This window comes from Spermophilus citellus (assembly GCF_964194105.1).
Source record: "Spermophilus citellus genome assembly, chromosome: 1".
Taxonomy (NCBI): Eukaryota; Metazoa; Chordata; class Mammalia; order Rodentia; family Sciuridae; genus Spermophilus; species Spermophilus citellus.
In genome coordinates, this window is record NC_138182.1 from 241,787,408 (window position 1) to 241,811,067 (window position 23,660).

Consider the following 23,660-nt stretch of genomic DNA (forward strand, 5'->3'; position numbering starts at 1 on the left):
ACAGGCTCAAGGTAAACGGTTGGGAAAAAATGTACCACGCACACGGTCCTCGTAAGCAAGCAGGGGTGGCCATTCTCATATCAAATAAAATCGACTTCAAGGCTAAGTTAATCAAAAGGGATAAGGAAGGACATTATATACTGTTAAAAGGAACCATTTACCAACAAGACATAACAATTATCAATATTTATGCACCAAATAATGGCGCTGCAACGTTCATAAAACAAACTCTCCTCAAGTTCAAGAATCAAATAGACCACAACACAATAATCATGGGTGACTTCAACACACCTCTCTCACCATTGGACAGATCCTCCAAACAAAAGTTGAATAAAGAAACTATTGACCTCAATATCACAATCAATAACCTAGACTTAACTGACATATATAGAATATATCAACCATCATCAAGTGGATATACTTTTTTCTCAGCAGCACATGGAACCTTCTCAAAAATAGATCATATATTATGCCATAGGGCAACCCTCAGTAAATATAAAGGGGTTGAGATAATACCATGCACTTTGTCAGATCATAATGGAATGAAACTGGAAATCAATGATAAAAGAAGGAAGGAAAAATCCTACATCACATGGACAATGAACAATACGTTACTGAATGATCAATGGGTTACAGAAGTCATAAAGGAGGAAATCAAAAAATTCTTAGAGATAAATGAAAATACAGACACAACATATCGGAATCTATGGGACACAATGAAAGCAAGTTTTAAGAGGGAAATTCATCGCCTGGAGGTCATTCCTCAAAGAAAGGAAAAACCAACAAATAAATGAGCTCACACTTCATCTCAAAGCCCTAGAAAAGGAAGAGTAAAACAATAGCAAATGTAGCAGAAGGCAAGAATTAATTAAAATCAGAGCAGAAATCAATGAAATTGAAACAAAAGAAACTATTGAAAAAATTAACAAAACAAAAAGTTGGTTCTTTGAAAAAATAAATAAGATCGACAGACCCCTAGCCATACTAACGAAGAGAAGAAGAGAGAGAACTCAAATTACTAACATACGGGATGAAAAAGGCAATATTACAACAGATGCTTCAGAAATACAGAAAACAATTAGAAATTATTTTGAAAACCTATATTCCAATAAAATAGAAGATAGTGAAGACATTGATACATTCCTTAAGTCATATGATTTGCCCAGACTGAGTCAGGAGGAAACTCACAACTTAAACAGACCAATATCAATAGATGAAATAGAAGAAGCAATCAAAAGACTTCCAACCAAGAAAAGCCCAGGACCGGATGGGTATACAGCGGAGTTCTACAAAACCTTTAAAGAAGAATTAATACCAATACTTTTCAAGTTACTTCAGGAAATAGAAAAAGAGGGAGCTCTTCCAAATTCATTCTATGAGGCCAACATCACCCTGATTCCGAAACCAGACAAAGACACCTCAAAGAAAGAAAACTACAGACCAATATCTCTAATGAACCTAGATGCAAAAATCCTCAATAAAATTCTGGCGAATCAAATACAAAAACACATCAAAAAAATTGTGCACCATGATCAAGTGGGATTCATCCCTGGGATGCAAGGATGGTTCAATATACGGAAATCAATAAATGTTATTCACCACATCAATAGACTTAAAGATAAGAACCATATGACCATCTCGATAGACGCAGAAAAAGCATTTGACAAAGTACACCATCCCTTTATGTTCAAAGCATTAGAAAAACTAGGGATAACAGGAACTTACCTTGACATTGTAAAAGCTATCTATGCTAAGCCTCAGGCTAGCATCATTCTGAATGGAGAAAAATTGAAGGCATTCCCTCTAAAATCTGGAACAAGACAGGGATGCCCCCTATCACCACTTCTATTCAATATAGTTCTCGAAACACTGGCCAGAGCAATTAGACAGACGAAAGAAATTAAAGGCATAAAAATAGGAAAAGAAGAACTTAAATTATCACTATTTGCAGATGACATGATTCTATACCTAGAAGACCCAAAAGGGTCTACAAAAAAACTACTAGAACTAATAAATGAATTCAGCAAAGTGGCAGGATATAAAATCAACACGCATAAATCAAAGGCATTTCTGTATATCAGCGACAAAACTTCTGAAACGGAAATGAGGGAAAACACTCCATTCACAATATCCTCAAAAAAAATAAAATACTTGGGAATCAACCTAACAAAAGAGGTGAAAGACCTATACAATGAAAACTACAGAACCCTAAAGAAAGAAATAGAAGAGGATCTTAGAAGATGGAAAAATATACCTTGTTCATGGATAGGCAGAACTAACATCATCAAAATGGCGATATTACCAAAAGTTCTCTATAGGTTTAATGCAATGCCAATCAAAATCCCAATGGCATTTCTTGTAGAAATAGATAAAGCAATCGTGAAATTCATATGGAAAAATAAAAGACCCAGAATAGCAAAAACAATTCTAAGCAGGAAGTGTGAATCAGGTGGTATAGCGATACCAGATTTCAAACTATATTACATAGCAATAGTAATAAAAACAGCATGGTACTGGTACCAGAACAGGCGGGTGGAACAGTGGTACAGAATAGAGGACACAGAGACTAATCCACAAAGTTACAACTATCTTATATTTGATAAAGGAGCTAAAAACATGCAATGGAGAAAGGATAGCATCTTCAACAAACGGTGTTTGGAAAACTGGAAATCCATATGCAATAAAATGAAACTGAATCCCCTCCTCTCGCCATGCACAAAAGTCAACTCAAAGTGGATAAAGGAGCTAGATATCAAATCAGAGACTCTCCGTCTGATAGAAGAAAAAGTTGGCTCTGATCTACAGATTGTGGGGACGGGCTCAAAATTCCTTAATAGGACACCCATAGCACAAGAGTTAATAACAAGAATCAACAAATGGGACTTTCTTAAACTGAAAAGGTTTTTCTCAGCAAGAGAAACAATAAGAGAGGTAAATAGGGAGCCTACATCCTGGGAACAAATTTTTACTCCTCACACTTCAGATAGAGCCCTAATATCCAGAGTATACAAAGAACTCAAAAAATTAGACAATAAGAAAACAAACAACCCCATCAACAAATGGGTCAAGGAGATGAACAAACACTTCACAGAGGAGGACATACAATCAATCAACAAGTACCTGAAAAAATGCTCACCATCTCTAGCAGTCAAGGAAATGCAAATCAAAACCACCCTAAGATACCACCTCACTCTAGTAAGATTGGCAGCCATGATGAAGTCAAACAACAACGAGTGCTGGTGAGGATGTGGGGAAAAGGGTACTCTTGTACACTGCTGGTGGGACTGCAAACGGGTGCGGCCAATTTGGAAAGCAGTATGGAGATTCCTGGGAAAGCTGGGAATGGAACCACCATTTGACCCAGCTATTGCCCTTCTCAGACTATTTCCTGAAGACCTTAAAAGAGCACACTACAGGGATATTGCCACATCGATGTTCATAGCAGCACAATTCACAATTGCTAGACTGTGGAATCAACCCAGATGCCCTTCAATAGATGAATGGATAAAAAAAAATGTGGCATTTATACACCATGGAGTATTACACAGCACTGAAAAATGACAAAATCACGGAATTTGCAGGGAAATGGATGGCACTAGAGCAGATTATGCTTAGTGAAGCTAGCCAATCCCTAAAAAACAAATACCAAATGTCTTCTTTGATATAATGAGAGCAACTAAGAACAGAACAGGGAGGAAGAGCAGGAAGAAAAGATTAACATTAAACAGAGACATGAGGCGGGAGGGAAAGGGAGAAAAAAAAGGAAATCACATGGAAATGGAGGGAGACCCTCATTGTTATACAAAATTACATATAAGAGGTTATGAGGGGAATGGGATAACAAACATGGAGGGAAATGAATTACAGTAGATGGGGTAGAGAGAGAAGATGGGAGGGGAGGGGAGGGGGGATAGTAGAGGATAGGAAAGGTAGCAGAATACAACAGTCACTAATATGGCAGTATGTAAAAATGTGATGTGTAACCGATGTGATTCTGCAATCTGTATTTGGGGTAAAAATGGGAGTTCATAACCCACTTGATTCTAATGTATGAAATATGATTTGTCAAGAGCTTTGTAATGTTGTGAACATCCAATAAAAAAAAAAATGCTCACCATCTCTAGCAGTCAGATTGGGCCAAGGACCTGAACAGACACTTCTCAGAGGAGGACATACAATCAATCAACAAGTACATGAAAAAATGCTCACCATCTCTAGCAGTCAGAGAAATGCAAATCAAAACCACCCTAAGATACCATCTCACTCCAGTAAGATTGGCAGCCACTATGAAGTCAAACAACAACAAGTGTTGGTGAGGATGTGGGAAAAAGGGTACACTTGTACACTGCTGGTGGGACTGCAAATTGGTAAGGCCAATTTGGAAAGCAGTATGGAGATACCTGGGAAAGCTGGGAATGGATCCACCATTTGACCCAGCTATCGCCCTCCTCGGACTATTCCCTGAGGATCTTAAAAGAGCGTACTATAGGGATACTGCCACATCAATGATCATAGCGGCACAATTCACAATAGCTAGACTGTGGAACCAACCTACATGCCCTTCAATAGACGAATGGTTAAAAAAAATGTGGCATCTATACACAATGGAGTACTATGCAGCAATAAAAAATGACAAAATCATAGAATTTCCAGGGAAATGGATGGCATTAGAGCCGATTATGCTAAGCAAAGCTAGCCAATCCTTAAAAAACAAATGTCAAATGTCTTCTTTGATATAAAGAGAGCAACTAAGAACAGAACAGGGAGGAAGAGCATGAGGAAAAGATTAACATTAAACAAAGACGAGTGGGGGGAGAGAAAGGGAGAGAGAACGGAAAGCATATGGAAATGGTAGGAGACCCTCAATGTTACACAAAATTACATAAAAGAGGATGTGAGGGGAAAGGAGGGGGAAACAAGGGAGAGAATTGAACAACAGCAGATGAGGTAGAGAGGGATGATGGGTGGGGAGGGGAGGGGGGATAGTAGGGGATAGGAAAGGTAGCAGAATACAACAGTCACTAATATGCCATTATGTAAAAATGTGTGTAACCGATGTGATTCTGCAATTTGTATTTGGGGTAAAAATGGGAGTTCATAACCCAATTGAGTCAAATATATGAAAGATGATATATCATGAGCTCTGTAATGTTTTGAACAACCAATAAAAAAAATAAAAAATAAATAAAAATGAAAAGGATTGAGGACATAACTTAGCAGTCAGTGTTAACAACAGCTTGTTTCTTGTCCCTAATGCCAACCTAATAATGCACTTAATAATGCACTGCAACTTATTTTTAAAATGGACATGGTTTTGAGAAAAAGGTAAAAGAAGTCTTTATTGCTTTGCTAGCAAAGGAAAAATGCAGGGGACTCCTGTCCCAAAGGCTGTGACTCTGCCCATCAGGAGAAACAGGGAGTTTTTAAAGAGGTGCTTCGCAGATTATATTTCAGGTGTTCTCTGCCTAGAGTCATAATTCACTTGTTAATTCGGGACTATTTCTTTCATAAGTCTTCTGATGCCATCCCCCAAGTCGTATTGATTCATTCCTGTGGTGGGTGTGCGCTCAAGAACAGATAATTCTCTCTAGGATGGGGAAGAAAAGTAATCCTGTTTCCTCCAAGATTAGTGAGGGGAAGGGAAAGGGGAAGAGAAAGAAACATGTCCCTTTTAAAAATAAGTCTCAGTGGCAGAGCAGTAAGGGCACTTACTGTTACAGTAAGGGACTGCTATTACAGTAGTGTACCCCTGCGCTCAACCCCCAATACTGTGAGAAAATAAAGATGTGAATGAGACAAATTTTCCATGTAAATCTTAATAAAGAATGCAAAAGAATGAGGAATAAGCTAAACTTTTAGCTTATTTTTGTGTCATATTCATTTAATATTTTAACATTATGAAATATAAATAAATTGACTTTATAAAGTACTCATGCCCCTAAGAAAGATTTAAAACGTAGCATTATCTTTTCTGTTGATGCTATGCAGCGTGACATAAAGAATAATGTGTTCTAAACCTTTAAGTACACAGAATTGATTGACATTACCATTTTGGACCAGCAGAGGGAGATCTAAATCCACTTCAACAGATCAGTAATAGCAGTTTGTTTAACAGAAAATAGGGGAAAGGTTTGCTCTCAAACAAGACTTCCATATGTGGAAAACAGATATGGTGATAGTAGCTACAGAGATAAATGGATAAAAGTAATAATAAAGGAGATTAATTTTAGTTAAATATTTCAAAACTGTATATATAAAGCTTCATGAAAGATTAGTGGCAGGATTTTTATCCTTTCACCAAATGCCAATAGTTCAAAATAAACATCATATAAAACATGCTTAACATATTTAAAATTTAAATCCTAAAATTAACCTTGTATTACATATTAAGCTATTTTTCAAAGAGATATTAAATTAAAATGTCCAATTAATTAAATATATTGTGATGCATATAAAATGAGATTTGGATCTTTCGCCTTTCAGACTGAAGCCTCAAATGTCTAGAGCTATGATGCAAATGTTGGTGTTCCAAATTCATGTACTGAAACACAATATCCAATGTGTTAATGCTAAGAGGTGGGACCCTGTGGAAAGAAGTTAAGTCCTACTTAAAGCCTAGTGCCCTTAAAAAAGAAGTAAAAGGGAGTGTGTCCAGGCCCCTTCTGCCAGCCAGGGGAGGACTCCACAAGAAAGCATCATCTGTAAGGAACAGACAGACCCTCAGCAAAATCTGCGGGCAACTTGATCTTGGATTTCTAGCTTCCAGAATGGTTGTTGATAAATTCCTGTTATTTATAAATTATTCAGTCTGAAGTATTTTGTTATAGCTGCAAGAATGGACAAAGATACTCAGGATACATATTTCAACTCAGACTTATTATGCCCAAGTTTGCCCTCAAAGCCTCTGAGCGATGTACTTTATATATATTAATGTAATATATCAAAATGTTCTTTCCATTCAGTTACTTCCTTTATATCATATGCTCATCAGAATTCATTTTCTTTAACCTGGATTTAATGTACACATTATAAGACTAACCATAGGCCTTGGCTCATCCCATAGTAACCACTGGTCTCTGCAGCGTGTCCCTTTTGAACATTCCCATAATCCAACCCTGGAACTCAGTCATTGACAGTAACATACATGGACCTACGTATTCTTTCCTCTTTCTTTTCTAAAATTTGTACTTGACATTTTTATTTTTTTTTCCAAAAACAATTTAAAATCATATACATATACATGTCTGAAGAAATACATTTTAGGGATGGGGTTATAGCTCAGTGGTAGAGCCCTTGCTAGCACACGTGAGACACTTAGCACCACATAGAAATAAATACAATAAAAGTATTGTGTCCATCTATAATTAAAAATATACATATATGAAAAAATAAATACATTTAATTTTGAAATTTTATAAATAATCATCATTTATTTGCCTTTTAAAATTCAACATTTTCAAGAGTCATTCATATTTTATAGGTATCTGTCATTTATTGATTTTTATATAATATCACATTGTTGGTATATATCATGAGTTATTACATTCTCCTATCTATGGATACTTGTGTTGTACTTGCTTTTAAAATTTTTTTCAATTTACTAACTATGATATATGCTTGTTTGTCTCTCCTGGTAAACATGTGTAGGCTTCTAGGACATAAGAATGATTAATTTACTCTCATATGTAATTGTATAAATTGTTGATTTTTATCTTTTGTAACACTTGATATTGTTAGGCTTCTTAATTTTTATGAACTGAGTTTAAATGGTCCTTCTTTGCATTTCCCAATAATTAGTGACTTGGACACTCTCATCATGTTTATTGGCTTTAAGTAGTTCTTTCATGAAATGCTTGTTTCTGTCTTTAATTAATTTTTTTCCTTATCAATTGTTAGGAGCTATTTATATGTTGTACTAATTTTTATGGCCATATATATTATAAATATAGAACGTAATTGGAAGGTTGAGAGGATGAGAGCTCTAGTGCCTCAGGTTCCTACTTAGAGCAAAAGAAATCGTGATGTAAACAGAAAACAAACTTAAGCTTAACCAATCAGAAACTGCCACCTAACCTCTAACTGGAGTTCCTACCAATGAAAAATCACCAGCTAAAAACTAGGGAAATTTCCACTTCAAGGAATCAAATGTCTTGCTCCTGTGTACCCTGAATGGAGGGCTGAAATGCCTGTAGTCTGGTCTGTCTGATATATGAACTCTCAAATACTCAAGTAAATGTGTTAATATTTTAATATGCCTCTCTGTTAGCAGTATGCAAATACCATCCATCACCTTGTAGTTTATCTTTTGTTATTCTACTTTAAGGTGTCTTTTAATGAATCAGAGTCTTTCATTTTAATTTAATCAAATTTACCAACCTTTTGTCATAGTTTGAGCTTTTTACATGTTAAGAAGTCTTTCTCTACTGTATGCTTAAAAAGTTAGTTTCCGGGCTGGTGCTATGGCTTAGTGGCAGAGCGCTTACCTGGCATGTGTGAGGCACTGGCTTCGATTCTCAGCACCACATATCAATAAATTAAAAAAAAAAAAAGTTAGTTTCCTTTATCTTCCACTAATCTTATTTATCTATTTATTTATTTTGGTACTGGGGATTGAATGCAGGGACCCTCAACCACTGAGTCACATCCCCAGCCCTGTGTATTTTATTTAGAGACAGGGTCTCACTGAGTTGCTTAGCACCTGGTGGTTGCCAAGGTTGGCTTTGAATTCCTGTCTCACTGGAGCCACTGGGATTACAGGCGTGCAACACCATGCCAGGCTATCTTTCACTAATATTTTAAAAGCTTGCTCTTGATACTTAAGTCCTGTTTCCATCTGAAGATTTTTGGTATATGGCTTACATTATGGGCTGAATTATGTCTCCCCAAATTTGTTAAATCCCTAATCCCCAGTACTTAAGAATGTGACTGTACTTGGAGATAGGGACTTTAAAGGGATAATTAAGGTTAAATGCCTTCATATAGATGGGCCCTAATTCAGTCTTTCATTACCTTAGGATGAAATTTGGACATACCAGGGGACACCAGGGATATGTGCATAGAGCAAAAAGACTACCTGACACTAGGGCAGCTGCCATTTGAAAGCCAAGAAAAGAGGTCTTAGGAGAGACCAGATCTGCTCCAGTTTTTCTGTGATCTTTGACTTGCAGTATCTAAAATTGTAAGAAAATTAATTTCTGATGTTAAGATACTCAATCTATGGTATTTTGTTTTGACCACCCTAGAAAACTAATATGCAATGAGATGTGAATTTCTGTGTGATTTTATTATATGGGGAAGTTATTTTATTCTAATTTCATCTTTCCTTATTAATTTATCATAACTTCTCCAAGATATATCAAAGTTCTATATATATCTGGATCTATTCCTTTAGTCAGTTTGTCTTTCAAAGTGAGAGAAAAAAACTTTGACTGCTTTCTTAGTTGTTATACCATCATTTTTGGTCTGGATAGCTGATATAGGTCTTTTTTATCTTTCTTAAAAGTGACTTTGCAATTCCCTTACAATTTTATATAAATTTTATAGTCAACTTATAAATTTTAAATAAAGCCCTACTGGGATTTTTGGCTATGTCTTCACTAAATCCATATATTTAAAAAGAGATAATTGTAATTAAAGCTTTAATACCAATGGCAAATGTATTTCTTTACTTTTTATTCTAAAGACCCCCAATTTTCATTCTTTCCACATGGTGGCACCACAACCCGAAAAATCACATCTTCACAGTAAGAGACAAGAGACACCATAAGACTTAAACAGGCCTAATATTTTATTAAGTGCCTTCATATTCATAAAATGTCCAATAGTCTATCAAATACTAAAGCAAATTTGAATAAAGCTGAAGAGCAAAGGTCATCCTTAGCTTCATGAATAAAGGGAAAGCTTAGGTAATTCTACATTTACACTTCCAGCTCCTCCCTTTATTCAAGCCCTGATAATCTTGGGGTTAAAGTCTGTTGTCACTTATGACAAACATGTCTGGGCTTGCTCTGAACTGTGTAAGGCACCATAAAGGAAAGTGACAGAAAAGACTTTTCCTTTCTATTTCGTAATGCCCATAAAGCCTCCTTCCCACACTGTTAGAAGTTTTGAAATAGAATGCCTTTGTAAATGTTTGATTGATACCCCATATACCTAAACTTGATAGTGGACTGGAATAGACCCTTATTCTAAGTACTTTTAGGGGGTTACTAATCTGATATCCCAAATTTCTCTGGAACTTAGTAACAAAAACTGTTTTAACTAGATAAGAAGATTCCCATGCACTTGAACTAACATAGATTGGCTGATCTATGAAAAATATAGAGAACAGTTACCTAAATTCTCTAGGCTCCAGTTTTCTCATTTGTAAAATGGGAATAATGTGGGAGACCAGACTATGCTACTTCAAGATATGACCACAGGAGACCAGAATATGTCACCTAAGATACACTTCTGGAATCAGGATTATTTTGATATAATTATTTAAAGAAATGGCAGGCACAGAAGAAGCCCTGAAAATGGCATCTTACCATTTTTAAGATAAATTCACATTTATTAAAAGAAATCTCTACTCTTAAGAGCATCTCCTTTATACCAAGAAGAAATGACTCTAAATCAGAGACTTCACAAAGAAATAACCTCACTCCTATTTACCATAATTTTACTGGTTCCCATGGCTTGCTGCTTGTTGTAATCGTGGCATTTAAACCCAAATTCTAAGCCATATCTGAGGTGCTTATTCTCTATGTATTTTTCACATGTATGAGATATATGTCAATAAACTTATTTTTTTTTCTTGTAATCTGTTCTGTTTCTGGGGCCACAGCCAGAACTTATGTGGGCAGAGGGAAAAATTATTTTTTCTTTTTCAACAATAGCAAGACTTTTCCTTCAGAATTGTTTTAGGATTACATAAGGCATTCCAAAATATTGAAGAATCTTCAATAAATATTTACACTGCTTCTATCAGAGCGAAAACAATAAAAGGTGTACTTCCAGGTTAGTAAAACTAAACAGCAAAATTTGGAAGCTAAAAATTAAGCCATGTTTTAGCTCTTTTCATGTAGCTCCTTTCACCTTACAAATCCCCCCTCCGGAAGACTTGAAAGACTTGAAAATTCAACTCTCTTGGCATCAGGGCTGATACATGACTTACTGAGCCATTTGAACCACGCACTTTTAATAGCCCACTCGGAATAAGTCATAGATGACTTTGATTGCAAAATCCTAATTAGCACGGGGCACACTTTTACCATCACTGACAAAGCCCTCATTGTCCTTTATTGCTGCCTATTCAGACCGCTAACCGCATTTCTGAGAAATTCCACAGGATGGCGCCCTTGCTTTCGGGTCTTTAGACAACCCGAGAACCAAGGTTTCCCAGGGAGCCAGCAATCCTCTCCAAGGTTAAGGGCTGACCTCCGACAGAGGATCGCGCTCAAAGGTGATGGGAAGAGGCTAGACGGACCTCAGGTGATCCCAGTCTGAGAGGTGGAGTTCCCTCTCATTCACAAACCGTACTGAGCTCGGAAAGTCCAGCTCTTTGCCCTCTGGCCTTTCACTGGCATGACCCTGCACACTGCCCCCAGCAAGACCCCAACAATTTCTGGCAGCAGCTCCAAGTCTTCCGATGGCCAGGTGCGGCCTCGCATGACTGTGCAATGGACGCCGGCACTCACATAATGACACAGGTGTCAGGTTGCGGGCAGGTCAGGAAAGACGGGACGGGGGAGGTATTTACATCAGCCGCCAACGGGCTCCGGTCAACTCGACCGCCCCGCCACCCGGCGGCCGGGCTGGGGGAGGGGCCGGGCGTCGCCCCTCGGGTTTCTGTTTTTAACACCAAAGCTCGGAGCATTCGAAGAACCGAGTGGCGGTTCGCGAACCGCCGGACGCCTCTGCCCGGCCTCCGGGTCGGTGCTAGCGCCCCCTGATCGCGCGTCTCGGCAGCGCGGTCCCGAAGGCGAACCCGAGCGACCAGCATGAACCTTCCTCCAGGACCGGAGCGCCGGGGCAGGCGATGGGCGGGGCGTCGTCCGTGACGTCGTATCCCGATTTGGGTGCCGCCCCCTTTCTCCCGGCTCATATATAAGGCTTCGCCCGGCGTTCTCACTCGCACAAGTGGGTGAGGGTTTCGGGCGAGGGTTGGCTCTAGGGACTGGGGCTCGAGGAAGGTCAGGGCCAACTCGAAGGAGTGTTCTCGCCTCGGAGGCGGCGGCAGGCGGTGTCGGGCAGAGAGGCGACGATGGAGCTCTTGCGGACTATCACCTACCAGCCGGCCGCCAGCTCCAAGATGTGTGAGCAGGCACTGGGCAAGGCTTGCGGCGGGGACTCGAAGAAGAAGCGGCCGCAGCAGCCCCCCGAGGAGCCGCAGCCCCAGGCCCAGGTGCCCCCGGCGGCCTCGCACCACCACCACCACCACTCGCACTCGGGACCCGAGATCTCGCGGATTATCGTCGACCCCACGACGGGGAAGCGCTACTGCCGGGGCAAAGTGCTGGGAAAGGTGATGAGCGGCGGGCGCCAGACTGCCGGGCGGGAGGGAGAGCTGCCTGGGCAAACCCGAGGCGGGAAGGACCGCGCGTCCCCGCTCCGGTCGCTCCTCAGGGATCTGGTCCCAGAGCCACAGGGTCCTCTCACCTGACCTCCTCTAGCTTTTGTGCGCTTAGGATCGGCTACTCATCAGCAGCCGAGGATGTGTGTGCCTCCCGCGGCCCCAAAACATTCATCTCAAGTCTAGGAGCAAGGTCTTTCTCTGCCGGACCTAGTCCCTGCACCTGCTCCCCAGAAAATTTTTCTGACATGTCACTTAAGATATTATTTTTTTCATCTTTCCCCATCCCAACCCCCCTCCATAAAGCTCTCCTTTGTAAAGGAAGAAGAGAAACTGTTTGGACTGTTTTCAGGACTGCATTTCCCTTCTTGAAGGACCTTTAATAAAGTGGACTGCATTTCTGTCCACCCTCTATTCCCCACATTTCCCCTGTTTTTATTTTTAAATTTATCCATTTATTTATTTATTTATTTTAAACCTCGGCCCTCCATTTTTCTTCCATGCTCAATTCCATCTCGGCTTTGTTTCCTTCCAGGGTGGCTTTGCAAAATGTTATGAAATGACAGATTTGACAAACAACAAAGTCTACGCTGCAAAAATTATTCCTCACAGCAGAGTAGCTAAACCTCATCAAAGGGAAAAGGTGTGTATGACTGTTGAGCAAAGTATTTTCTTTGTGTGCCGGGATGGCCCTACCCTGTTAGGAAAATGTCTTCTGCATGTGTAAGCAATGCTTTTCAGAGATGACGGGAGGCTAATAAGCCTTATCTTGCTCTTTCTTTTAGATTGACAAAGAAATAGAGCTTCACAGAATTCTTCATCATAAGCATGTAGTGCAGTTTTACCACTACTTTGAAGACAAAGAAAACATTTACATTCTCTTGGAATACTGTAGTAGAAGGGTAAGAGCTAACTCCTTTTCAGTACCTTTATTTCTTGAAAACTGATGTGATATTCAAGTTGCATTTTACCTGGGATTTTAACTGTGGAATTTAATTATTATACCACTTTAATCATTCATCCTGCAAAGGGAAATGACTGATTTTGGTAACTTTCTTTGACAGATCCTCTTTTTTTCCTTCTCTTCCTAGTCGATGGCTCACATCTTAAAAGCAAGAAAGGTGTTGACAGAGCCAGAAGTTCGATACTACCTCAGGCAGATTGTGTCTGGACTGAAGTACCTTCATGAACAAGAAATCTTGCACAGAGATCTCAAACTTGGTAAGCTTTTGACTTCAATATAGACCTTGAAGTTAGAGGTGCTATTCTTCATTTTACCTACAAGTGTTCTTAATTGGGATCTAGCCTATGTAAGCCACCCTTGAATGGATGACTTAATTGAACAACTGGCTGGCTACCCCCAAAGCAGATGTGTGTGTGCTTGATTAGAACATCTTTTCAAGGGGATTAACGATTTCTTTGGTTTATCATCTAGGGAACTTTTTTATTAACGAAGCCATGGAACTAAAAGTTGGAGACTTTGGTTTGGCAGCCAGGCTGGAACCTTTGGAACACAGAAGGAGGTAGGAATCAATCAATCGGACTTATCCTATTAGCATTTCATGGGGACCAAATATGCTTTTATGATTTTCCAATTAATATTTCAGAAAAGGCTATTAAAATTTGTAAATCACAATAATGTTAATTTATTGAAAGAATTATTAAGGGCTCACTATGGATTAGACAGGGTATCATATGCCCATAAGCTGATGATAATTAAAGAAAACAGAAAAGTCTTATATTTTCCTGAAATGTACAAAAATGTCACACTGTCCCTGTTCTCATTTCACTAAAAATACTTGGTCATGTGGACTGCAAAAATTATACTGGTATTAAAAAAATTACCAACATCACTTGATTAAATGTCAGTTGTTTAAATATCAAATAGAAATTTAATATAGTCCTTTTAAGGTTTTATTCCCCATTGAGTTAATTCAGAGAAATAAGTTTAACAATGGAATATTTCTTAACAATATTTCCATATTTTGTTTTTCCAGAACAATATGTGGTACCCCAAATTATCTTTCTCCTGAAGTCCTTAACAAACAAGGACATGGCTGTGAATCAGACATTTGGGCCTTAGGCTGTGTAATGTAAGTAAATGCACCAGAATGATTAAAAAGCAACCGTGGTTTAGATTTTAATGTTTAAAGTGTTCCTTTAGGACCATTCCTAAAGATGTTTCTTTTCACACAGGTACACAATGCTGCTAGGAAGGCCCCCATTTGAAACTACAAACCTGAAAGAAACTTACAGGTGTATAAGAGAAGCCAGGTATACAATGCCATCTTCATTGCTGGCTCCTGCTAAGCACCTAATAGCTAGCATGTTGTCCAAAAACCCAGAGGATCGTCCCAGTTTAGATGACATCATTCGACATGACTTTTTTTTGCAGGTTGGTACACTCGCTGTCTTATGTATTTTCTGTTACATGTTATTGATGCCACTTACCTGAAAGGTTACTGAGGTCTTTTCTAATACTCCACAGGGCTTCACTCCAGACAGACTTTCTTCCAGCTGTTGTCATACTGTTCCAGATTTCCATTTATCAAGCCCAGCTAAGAATTTCTTTAAGAAAGCTGCTGCTGCTCTTTTTGGTGGCAAAAAGGACAAAGCAAGATATATTGACACTCACAGTAAGTTATAAGACTTCTCCCCCTTTCTGTATTCAATATTACATCTAAATTTGATAAATATGTTAAAGAGACTTTTATGGGAGTATAATTCAGTCAGTATGTTTGTATACTATTGACCTTTGACATTTATGGCATAATAAATCCACACCTTGAGTCGTGATTAAATAGCTTTTTGTTTTGTAAACACTAAAATGTGCTTCCTGCATGATTGCATTTGATGGCAATGATAAAATATTGTTTTTGCCTTGGATGCTCATAAGCTAGTTAACAATACACAGGCAGGAAATATGGCTAGCTCGGTTCCTACCTTGTTAAAATAGACTGACCCTCTTAATTTTTTCCCTTGATTTACAGATAGAGTGTCTAAAGAAGATGAAGAAATTTACAAGCTTAGGCATGATTTGAAAAAGACTTCAATAACTCAGCAACCCAGCAAACATAGGACAGATGAGGTATGTTGGAAAAGAATGAAATATATATAAACACTCTAAGTCATTTCCACTATTTTCAACTGGCACTTGTTGTGGCTCAAGCATGTCATATTTACTTAAGATTTTTTTTCTAACTTTTGAAAGGAAAGATAACATCTTTTAGTTTAACAGTGCATGCAGTTGAGTTACTGCCGTATCTTTTATCTGGCTTGTGTCCATTGCTTTGTGATGAGCTTTTCCAGCAATTGCCACAATGTCATCCTAACCTGGAATTTCATCCTTTAATTGATTTAGATACTTGACTTATTGCATGACTCTTCTCTTTTTTAAGGAGCTCCAGCCACCTACCACTACAGTTGCCAAATCTGGAACCCCCGCAATAGAAAACAAGCAGCAGATTGGAGATGCTATTCGGATGATAGTGAGAGGGACGCTTGGCAGCTGCAGCAGTAGCAGTGAATGTAAGTGGTTGTTTATTATATTTTAAATAATAAAACTACAGTGCTAACTTCTAAGTAACTGAAGTCAATGTATTTTGTAGCTGAATTTAACATAGAAGAAGTAGATTAGAGGAATTGGGAAAAGATAGGGAATAACTCTGAGTCCTGTGTATTTAAAATTAGTTAGTGAAAGGAAACTTAGAAACTACCAGAGCCCAAGGTGTTATTGTTAAAGGTTTTGTGACTTATCTCTCTCTAACTTTTCAGGCCTTGAAGACAGCACAATGGGAAGTGTTGCAGACACGGTGGCAAGAGTCCTTCGAGGATGTCTGGAAAACATGCCAGAAGCTGACTGCATTCCCAAAGAGCAATTAAGCACGTCATTTCAGTGGGTCACCAAATGGGTCGATTACTCTAACAAATATGGCTTTGGATACCAGCTCTCAGACCACACTGTAGGTGTCCTTTTCAACAATGGTGCTCACATGAGCCTCCTTCCAGACAAAAAGTAAGTGCATCCAATTAATGAAGACTGATTTTTTTGTCTAGTCTTAACACTAAAGAAATCTGAAAACAGTGACTAACTGCTTGTGTTTTTTTCCTTTTCTTCTTTTCCTGATTTTTAGAACAGTTCACTATTATGCAGAGCTTGGCCAGTGCTCTGTTTTTCCAGCAACAGATGCCCCTGAACAATTCATTAGTCAAGTGACGGTGCTGAAATACTTTTCTCATTACATGGAGGAGAACCTCATGGATGTAAGTACTGTGCTTCGAAGCAGTGATATTTGAAGTAGTCCACAAACCCGGTAGCATCTGCATTACTTACTGCTTGATAGAAATAGAGATTCTCACTATCCTAAATCTACTGAATCAGAATCTCTGGGAAGTAGAACCAGGAATCTTCAGGCCACTTGGATGTTTACTTAAATTTGAGAGTCATCTTAGAAGAATAGAATGTACACTGCAAAATTTTCATATGTATTAACACCCTCTTCTAATCTTTTCTAGGGTGGGGATATCCCTAGCGTTACTGATATTCGAAGACCTCGGCTCTACCTCCTTCAGTGGCTAAAATCTGATAAAGCCTTAATGATGCTTTTTAATGATGGCACCTTTCAGGTAAATGAACCCTTTATAGAAGTACATGTTCAGGTCCTTAAAACGTTGGTATTTACCTAACCAGTTTAATTTTTGACTAAACTTTTTTAATTCCTGAATATTTAGAGATATCTAACATCTGTGTTTATTTTTTAAGGTGAATTTCTATCATGACCATACAAAAATAATCATCTGTAGCCAAAATGAAGAATACCTTCTCACTTATATCAATGAAGATAGGATATCTACAACTTTCAGACTGACAACTCTGCTGATGTCTGGCTGTTCATTAGAATTAAAAAATCGAATGGAATATGCCCTGAACATGCTCTTACAGAGATGTAACTGAAAGAAAGACTTTTCCAATGGACCCTATGGGACTCCTCTTTTCCACTGTGAGATCGATGGGGAAGCCAGTAGAATGATCTAGAGTATGTTGAAAAAGATGGACAGGTGGTGGTACGAAAACAATTCCTCTGTGGCCTACTGGACTGTGTGGAACCAGACCAGGCTGAGGCAAACACTTCTTGACTTTGGACAATCCAAGAGAGAATCAGAATGCAGTTTCCTTGAGATACCTGTTGTAAAAGGTTTTTCAGTCAATTTTGCAGAAAGATGCATTGACTCTTAACTTCTCTCTGTTGAGAGCATTTCAGCCAGAGGACTTGGAACTGTGAATATACTTCCTGAAGGGGAGGGAGAAGGGAGGAAGCTCCCATGTTGTTTAAAGGCTGTAATCAGAGCAGCTTTTGGCTGCTTAACTGTGAACTATGGCCATATATAATTTTTGTTTGTTTGTTTATTTTTGAATACACTTGTGGCTGGAAAAGTGCATTCCTTGTTAATAAACTTTTTATTTATTACAGCCCAAAGAGCAGTATTTATTATGAAATGTTTTTTTTTTTTATGTTGACCATTTTAAACTGTTGGCAATAAAGAGTATGAAAAAACAGAAATAGTGGTCTCTGTCTTTAGTAAAATGCATCACGGCACATCTCATTCTGTAGTCGATTCTTGGGACTGTTTGGCGTGACATTAGGTACAGAGGCACACTAGAAAGTGTATTTATAAACATAGCTTCTAGGAAGTCAGTCTTCAATTTCTGAATTATAAACTTTCTTGAGAAGATTATAACAAAAATACTATTTATTCAACTAAACTACTGGCTTCTAAATCCCAAACCAATTTCTCCTTTAAGTATTTCCTTAAAACTCTTTTAACTTAGAACTGAAAGGCAAATTAATCCTGTATAAACAGACCTCTGTTATTAGGTGTCAAGAGGCACAGGAAGTTTATCTTATCATGAGCAAAATTCTATGCTTTATAATATGCACACCATCTAAATGTATTACTCAGCTTAAACTTGCCTAAACACTTCCAGTGCCGCTGGCAATAGTAGGACATAATTCCAGTAGTAGGAAATGCTTTAAAAGCAAGTCATTTTATTTTCCTTTGGGGTTTTGGTGGTTGAGAAGCGGTATGGGAACCAAATTATGTTTCAGGGCCCAATTTTTAAACTCTTAAATTATCCAAGAAGCAAATCTGATATGGTTTTCTCTTTCAGTACAATGTACTCTTTAACAGGTATAAAGAAAAGCTGCTCATCCTGTTACTCTGAACTTATAGTGACCTTCATAAGATGTAAATAATTTCTTTGTTCAATTGTAATTCCACTAGAAGGAAAATACTATCATGTGGATTAAGATTGTGATTACATTTGGTCTTACACAGGGTAGTACAGAAATGATAGTTGTACACTTAAATTTTTCTCAAATTGTTACAAACTCTGCACTTTGCATACTTTGTTATTCAAAATCAAATTTGTCATGAGCATTTTACCAGTCTTACATTAACTACTGTTGGCTAGTGTTCTCTAGCCATGTACACAAAGTCAGCCTTTGTTAAATGGTTTATAGTAATAGCTGAAGAAAGTTCAGTAAAAACTAGGTATCCAAAAGTAGAATCTTATTTTTTGCTAGCAGAGAAAACTTCAAAAGAATTTGCAGAAAGTGAGAAATGGTGTTCCTTTTGAGATCCACACTGTAGTATTGTGTTTATTTATTTATTTTTTTATGGTTTCAGAACATGCTTACCCATCATTGTCTACTAATGTTTTCTGGATGTATTTGGGTGTCCTTGTATGAAACTAAATCAGCCTAGCCTAAGCTGAATCAGATACAGGGCCTGTCATTGGCAATGTAGAGTGAATCTGAGCCTCTACCTGCCCTACAGGAAGTCACAATAGAGTGGTAGAAACAGTAGATTAGCCTCTTAGTCTGGTAAGTGCTGTGATATGATGATGAAGGTAAGTACTGGTTGTTGGGAGAACTCAGAACAGGGAAAGGAATCCTGAGGAAAAAGCTGCAGGCAAGGAGAGGACTCACAATAGATTCCAGAGCAGGAAATTCTTTGCATTAGATTTTGAAAAATCAGTGAGATTAAATAGAAGTACCAGATGGGAAAGGGTATTTTAAGTAGGGGAAATAGCATGTTCAGAAGAAGAAGGAAGAAAGCATTCATAGTAGAAGTAGTGTGTTAGTCTGAAGTATCATAGGTAAAACTGAAGAGACAGATGTAATGTTTCTCACATGCATCCCGAGGCATTTAGGCTGTATTTTGAAGGCTGTTCAGGCTAGGGGTTGGAGTAAAGCTCAGCAGCAAAGCACTTGCCTAGAATGCATGAGGCCCAGGGTCCAACCCCTAACACCATAAGAAACACACACAACACACACACACACACACACACACACACCAACACACACACACACACACAAACACACACACATTCTTTAGGAGAAGATGGTGCTGTATTACAGATTTATAAAATTAATTCTGAGGGCATAGGTGTGTTGGGTAGGGAACAAGAGGGAGAGAGAGCCCAAATAGTAAATAAATTAATCTTGTGATCCAGATGAGAAAGGACCTGAGACTTAATAAAAAGGAACAAATGATGGATTACTATCTCCTTTGGCCCACCTGGTTTATTTCAGTATTCTCAGCACTGAGCACCAGACTTGGCAAGGAACAGTTAGATATTAAATAAATGAAGCAAGGTAGATTTTGGAGGGACTTATTTGATTTTAACAGGATGTGGAGCCTGGCTGAATGTGGAGACTGAGAAAAAGGGTGGTGTTTAGGATGACTGGCTGGAACTGTCAAGGGGAGAAAAGTGGTATGTATTGTGTGGCCTGAAATAAGGATGACAGAAGCAAAAGCCTGATATTCAGATAAATATGGTGAGCTTAGGCTATGCTGACTTAGTTTCATACAAGGACACCCAAATACATCCAGAAATCACATGGATATGGATGTCTGAAGAGATTGTGGAGTAATCAGGTTCTGGACAACCTTAAGGGAGTGGATATAGACATGTAAGGATGGATTTTTGTTGCCCCTGTTACCGAAGAACATTGCTTTGTGTGTTCTGCTTAGAGGACATCTCTACAAAGCACAACATTGTTGATAAATCTTTGCCATGAAGCAAGGACAAAAGAATCTCAAATAAATTACCCTTCTAAACAGAAAGCCCCTAACTGAATTTCATAAAAACAACTCCAAAATAGCATTTGTTTTAATGAACATCTTTATCCCCATGACTGTTTCTCCATTTGCCATCACAAATCCTAGAAGGGTATCAGCTGAGAAAAATCACAAAATATAAAGATGTACTAGTTTTGATTTATCAGCTGAGCTGGGTGTGGCTCTGACAATCACCTAGACCTTGGGTTATTTGACATCTACTACTTTAATGTCTTAGTCCCCTCAATCTTCCAGAACTATTTCTGAACTATAATTTTATGTCTTCCTGGGGGAAAAACATGTTTCAGTATGAAAGCTTTGGAATTATTCCTGAATTCAAATTCCTGTTCAGCCATAGAATAGCAATGTGATCTATAGTGATTACCTAATCTTTCTAAACACCAGTTTCCTTGTCGGTGAGTATGAAATGATAATAAAGCACTTACACACCAAAGGTGCTCAATAAGTGTTCATAGCTATCCTTGTTCTGTGTTTCTCCTGCCTCTTTCCACACCCATAATGGCAAGAACCCTAATTACCTAGAAATGAAAATAATTGACTCATTCTTGTTTCTCCCTCTTCCAGTATTCCTTTCTGTCAGTCATGGTCCACTCAGGAATAAAAAAAAAAATCCCTTTAGGGCTTTCATAGAGAAGGAATCTAATGGAAATTATTCACTAGCCAACTGATGGCATAGCTCAGAAGCCAATTGGGAAGTGGGGAGACAACCTAGATATTAGCAATAGCAGGAAGTCACTACTTACTACCCAAAGGTTGGAGAAACTCAGAGAAAAAATGGATTTCCTGAAGTTCAGAACGGTGATCTTCTGGCACAAACTAGAAGCATGGTGGTCACTGTCAGAAAATTGAGATCATGGAACAAATGTAGCCACTGATTGAAATGACCCTACATTTTTGGGTGAGGAAAGAAAGGAGAAGAAATATTCTAGATTTTTTTCTTCTTCTTGCCTGCCAGCCTCTCATTGATCAAATGAACTTGAAGACAGTAGAAGAACAATCTGAGAAATATTGCTGGAGTTTTTCTTATATTGCAGAACAAAGGAAGGGAAGGATCTGAAATTTAACTGTCAAATTTCTTCTTTGACAAGCAAATAGGTGGCCTCGCTGCCTTAATTTTTCTCTTCCATTAACTTTATACTACTTTTATCTTCTCTTCCTCTTAAATCCCAAAGTGACATAATTGCTAAGAGCTATAATAGGCAACAGGATGACAGGCAGTGGAAGGTTGAAAGTTGAGCAATACAGGATTGAGGGCATTAAGACTGAATTCATGTTTGTTATAGGCCTCTGGGATTTAAGATTCATTTTTGCTTTAGGCCTTTGGATTTGTAACATTATCAGACTGTTTTTACATTATAGACATTTTAACCTAATGAAAATACACGTGACTAAAAATAGATGCATTTTTATAAGATGCTCAGGTATGTCAATATCATTAGTGACAATTCTGTGCATAGGATAGTCGGTGTATTTTTAAGGTTTGTAAGGTAACTCTTCCATAAACAAAAACCTGTGGAATCTACTTTGTTTTTCCTTGATTTGAAAGAGATTCTAGTCTACACTATGCTTAGATTCATGCTTTATTCTAACACTCCTTTATGCCTTATTAACTTTTATAATGGAAAGCATCTCTGTGAATTGACACAATTTAATTATATTAGTGCATTCAAATTAAAAAGTTAAACTTCCATACACAGTGTTGGAATATAATATCATGGTTCATCGATGTTTGGAATTTAATCGAATAGGATACACAGATTTTACCTCTGGGGATCAGCCTTACAATACCTTTGTATATAAAACAAAGTTGATTTCCATGATCAATAAAGGCACAATAACTTCACTTCTAGGATGAGACAAAGTAGCAAACTTATGTAGCAATCTCTTCTAAGAAGTATGGTATGATTAGATATTTTAACCCAAACACAAAAGTTAGAATAAATTCTGTTTTCTAGGCCTATAATGAATCAAGAAATGAATACAAGAAATCAGGCAACAGGCCTAAATGAAATAAAAATGCACAATGCCTTTCTTGTATACTCCCCTGGGATCTATGGCAGCAAAATGTTAAAGTTGTGATCCTGTGGTCAGACATGCCCAAGTTTCACTGGCCTATCAACTTATTATATGATTCACATGGCATCACTAAACCAAAAGAAAATGGGAAAATATAGGAGTATGTGAATTTTGAGAACTTTGTAACTACAGGGAAGATGTTTTAAATATTTTAAGAGCTAAAGAAATGAAAAGTCTTAGCAAGTGATGCCGTAGCCCGGAGAGGAGTGTGGACAGAGAATTAGATGAGGACATAGCTCATGTTTCACTGGTAAATGTAAAAACAAGCTTCTTGGGAGGTGCTGAGGATCCTGACCGAATCAGGAATCAAATGAATCAGCATTTGCTGATTATTTGGTGTGAATACTTTCACCATGACTGATAGTAAGACACCAGAGTGATGTCACTCTGGAGAATATGGAGCTGGAAAGAGATTTACAGCCACATGCCATTGTATTTTTATCATACAGATGAGAAATAGATAAAAATGATCTGAAGAAAGAGATAATAATAAAATGTAGTAGAAAAATAATTAGATAATCATAAATTTTGAGTGTTTATTACGTTTTAAAATTATGATTTGATTTTTAATAATGGTTGTGTTTAACTACTGGCTTGCACAATTCTTGAAATTTTAACAATCAATTTTCACTAACTTGTACAGACTAGCTCAGCATAGCTATCATAATGATTCAAGCCTGGGGATGTGGAGGATACATACTGAGAAGAGGAAACCACTGCTATACTCTGAGTAATTAATGGGGCGTGGTATGTTCCTTTTCTCAGAGAGTGCTCCAGTGAGTATCTTGGTCTGTATCTCTGATTATAGAAGCAATACTAACTAGCCTAGGTTACAAACAAAAACTGTTTAGGTGACATAATAGTTTATTTAGAAGGAAAGTATCTT

The 23,660-nt window shown here is 38.0% G+C and overlaps 1 protein-coding gene across 1 annotated transcript; it reads left to right on the forward strand.

The window, feature by feature from the left end:
• The first annotated feature begins 12,100 nt into the window (after window positions 1–12,100).
• Window positions 12,101–18,023, forward strand: PLK2 (polo like kinase 2). Its single transcript, XM_081281978.1, has 14 exons — window positions 12,101–12,505; window positions 13,089–13,196; window positions 13,339–13,455; window positions 13,645–13,774; window positions 13,989–14,076; window positions 14,551–14,646; window positions 14,750–14,948; window positions 15,042–15,189; window positions 15,544–15,641; window positions 15,952–16,081; window positions 16,328–16,568; window positions 16,687–16,816; window positions 17,069–17,179; window positions 17,316–18,023. The coding sequence occupies exons 1-14, from the start codon at window positions 12,245–12,247 to the stop codon at window positions 17,505–17,507; spliced, it is 2,049 nt and encodes a 682-aa protein (XP_081138104.1). The 5' UTR covers window positions 12,101–12,244; the 3' UTR covers window positions 17,508–18,023.
• Window positions 18,024–23,660: the final 5,637 nt, after the last annotated feature.

What these genes read in the sequence shown, in the direction of transcription:
- PLK2 (XM_081281978.1), top strand. Translation starts at nt 12,245, where the DNA reads ATGGAGCTCTTGCGGACTATCACCTACCAGCCGGCCGCCAGCTCCAAG. An exon ending in GACATGACTTTTTTTTGCAG is followed by an intron (nt 14,949 to 15,041) that starts GTTGGTACACTC and finishes AATACTCCACAG; the next exon opens with GGCTTCACTCCAGACAGACT. An exon ending in AAGATATATTGACACTCACA is followed by an intron (nt 15,190 to 15,543) that starts GTAAGTTATAAG and finishes CTTGATTTACAG; the next exon opens with ATAGAGTGTCTAAAGAAGAT.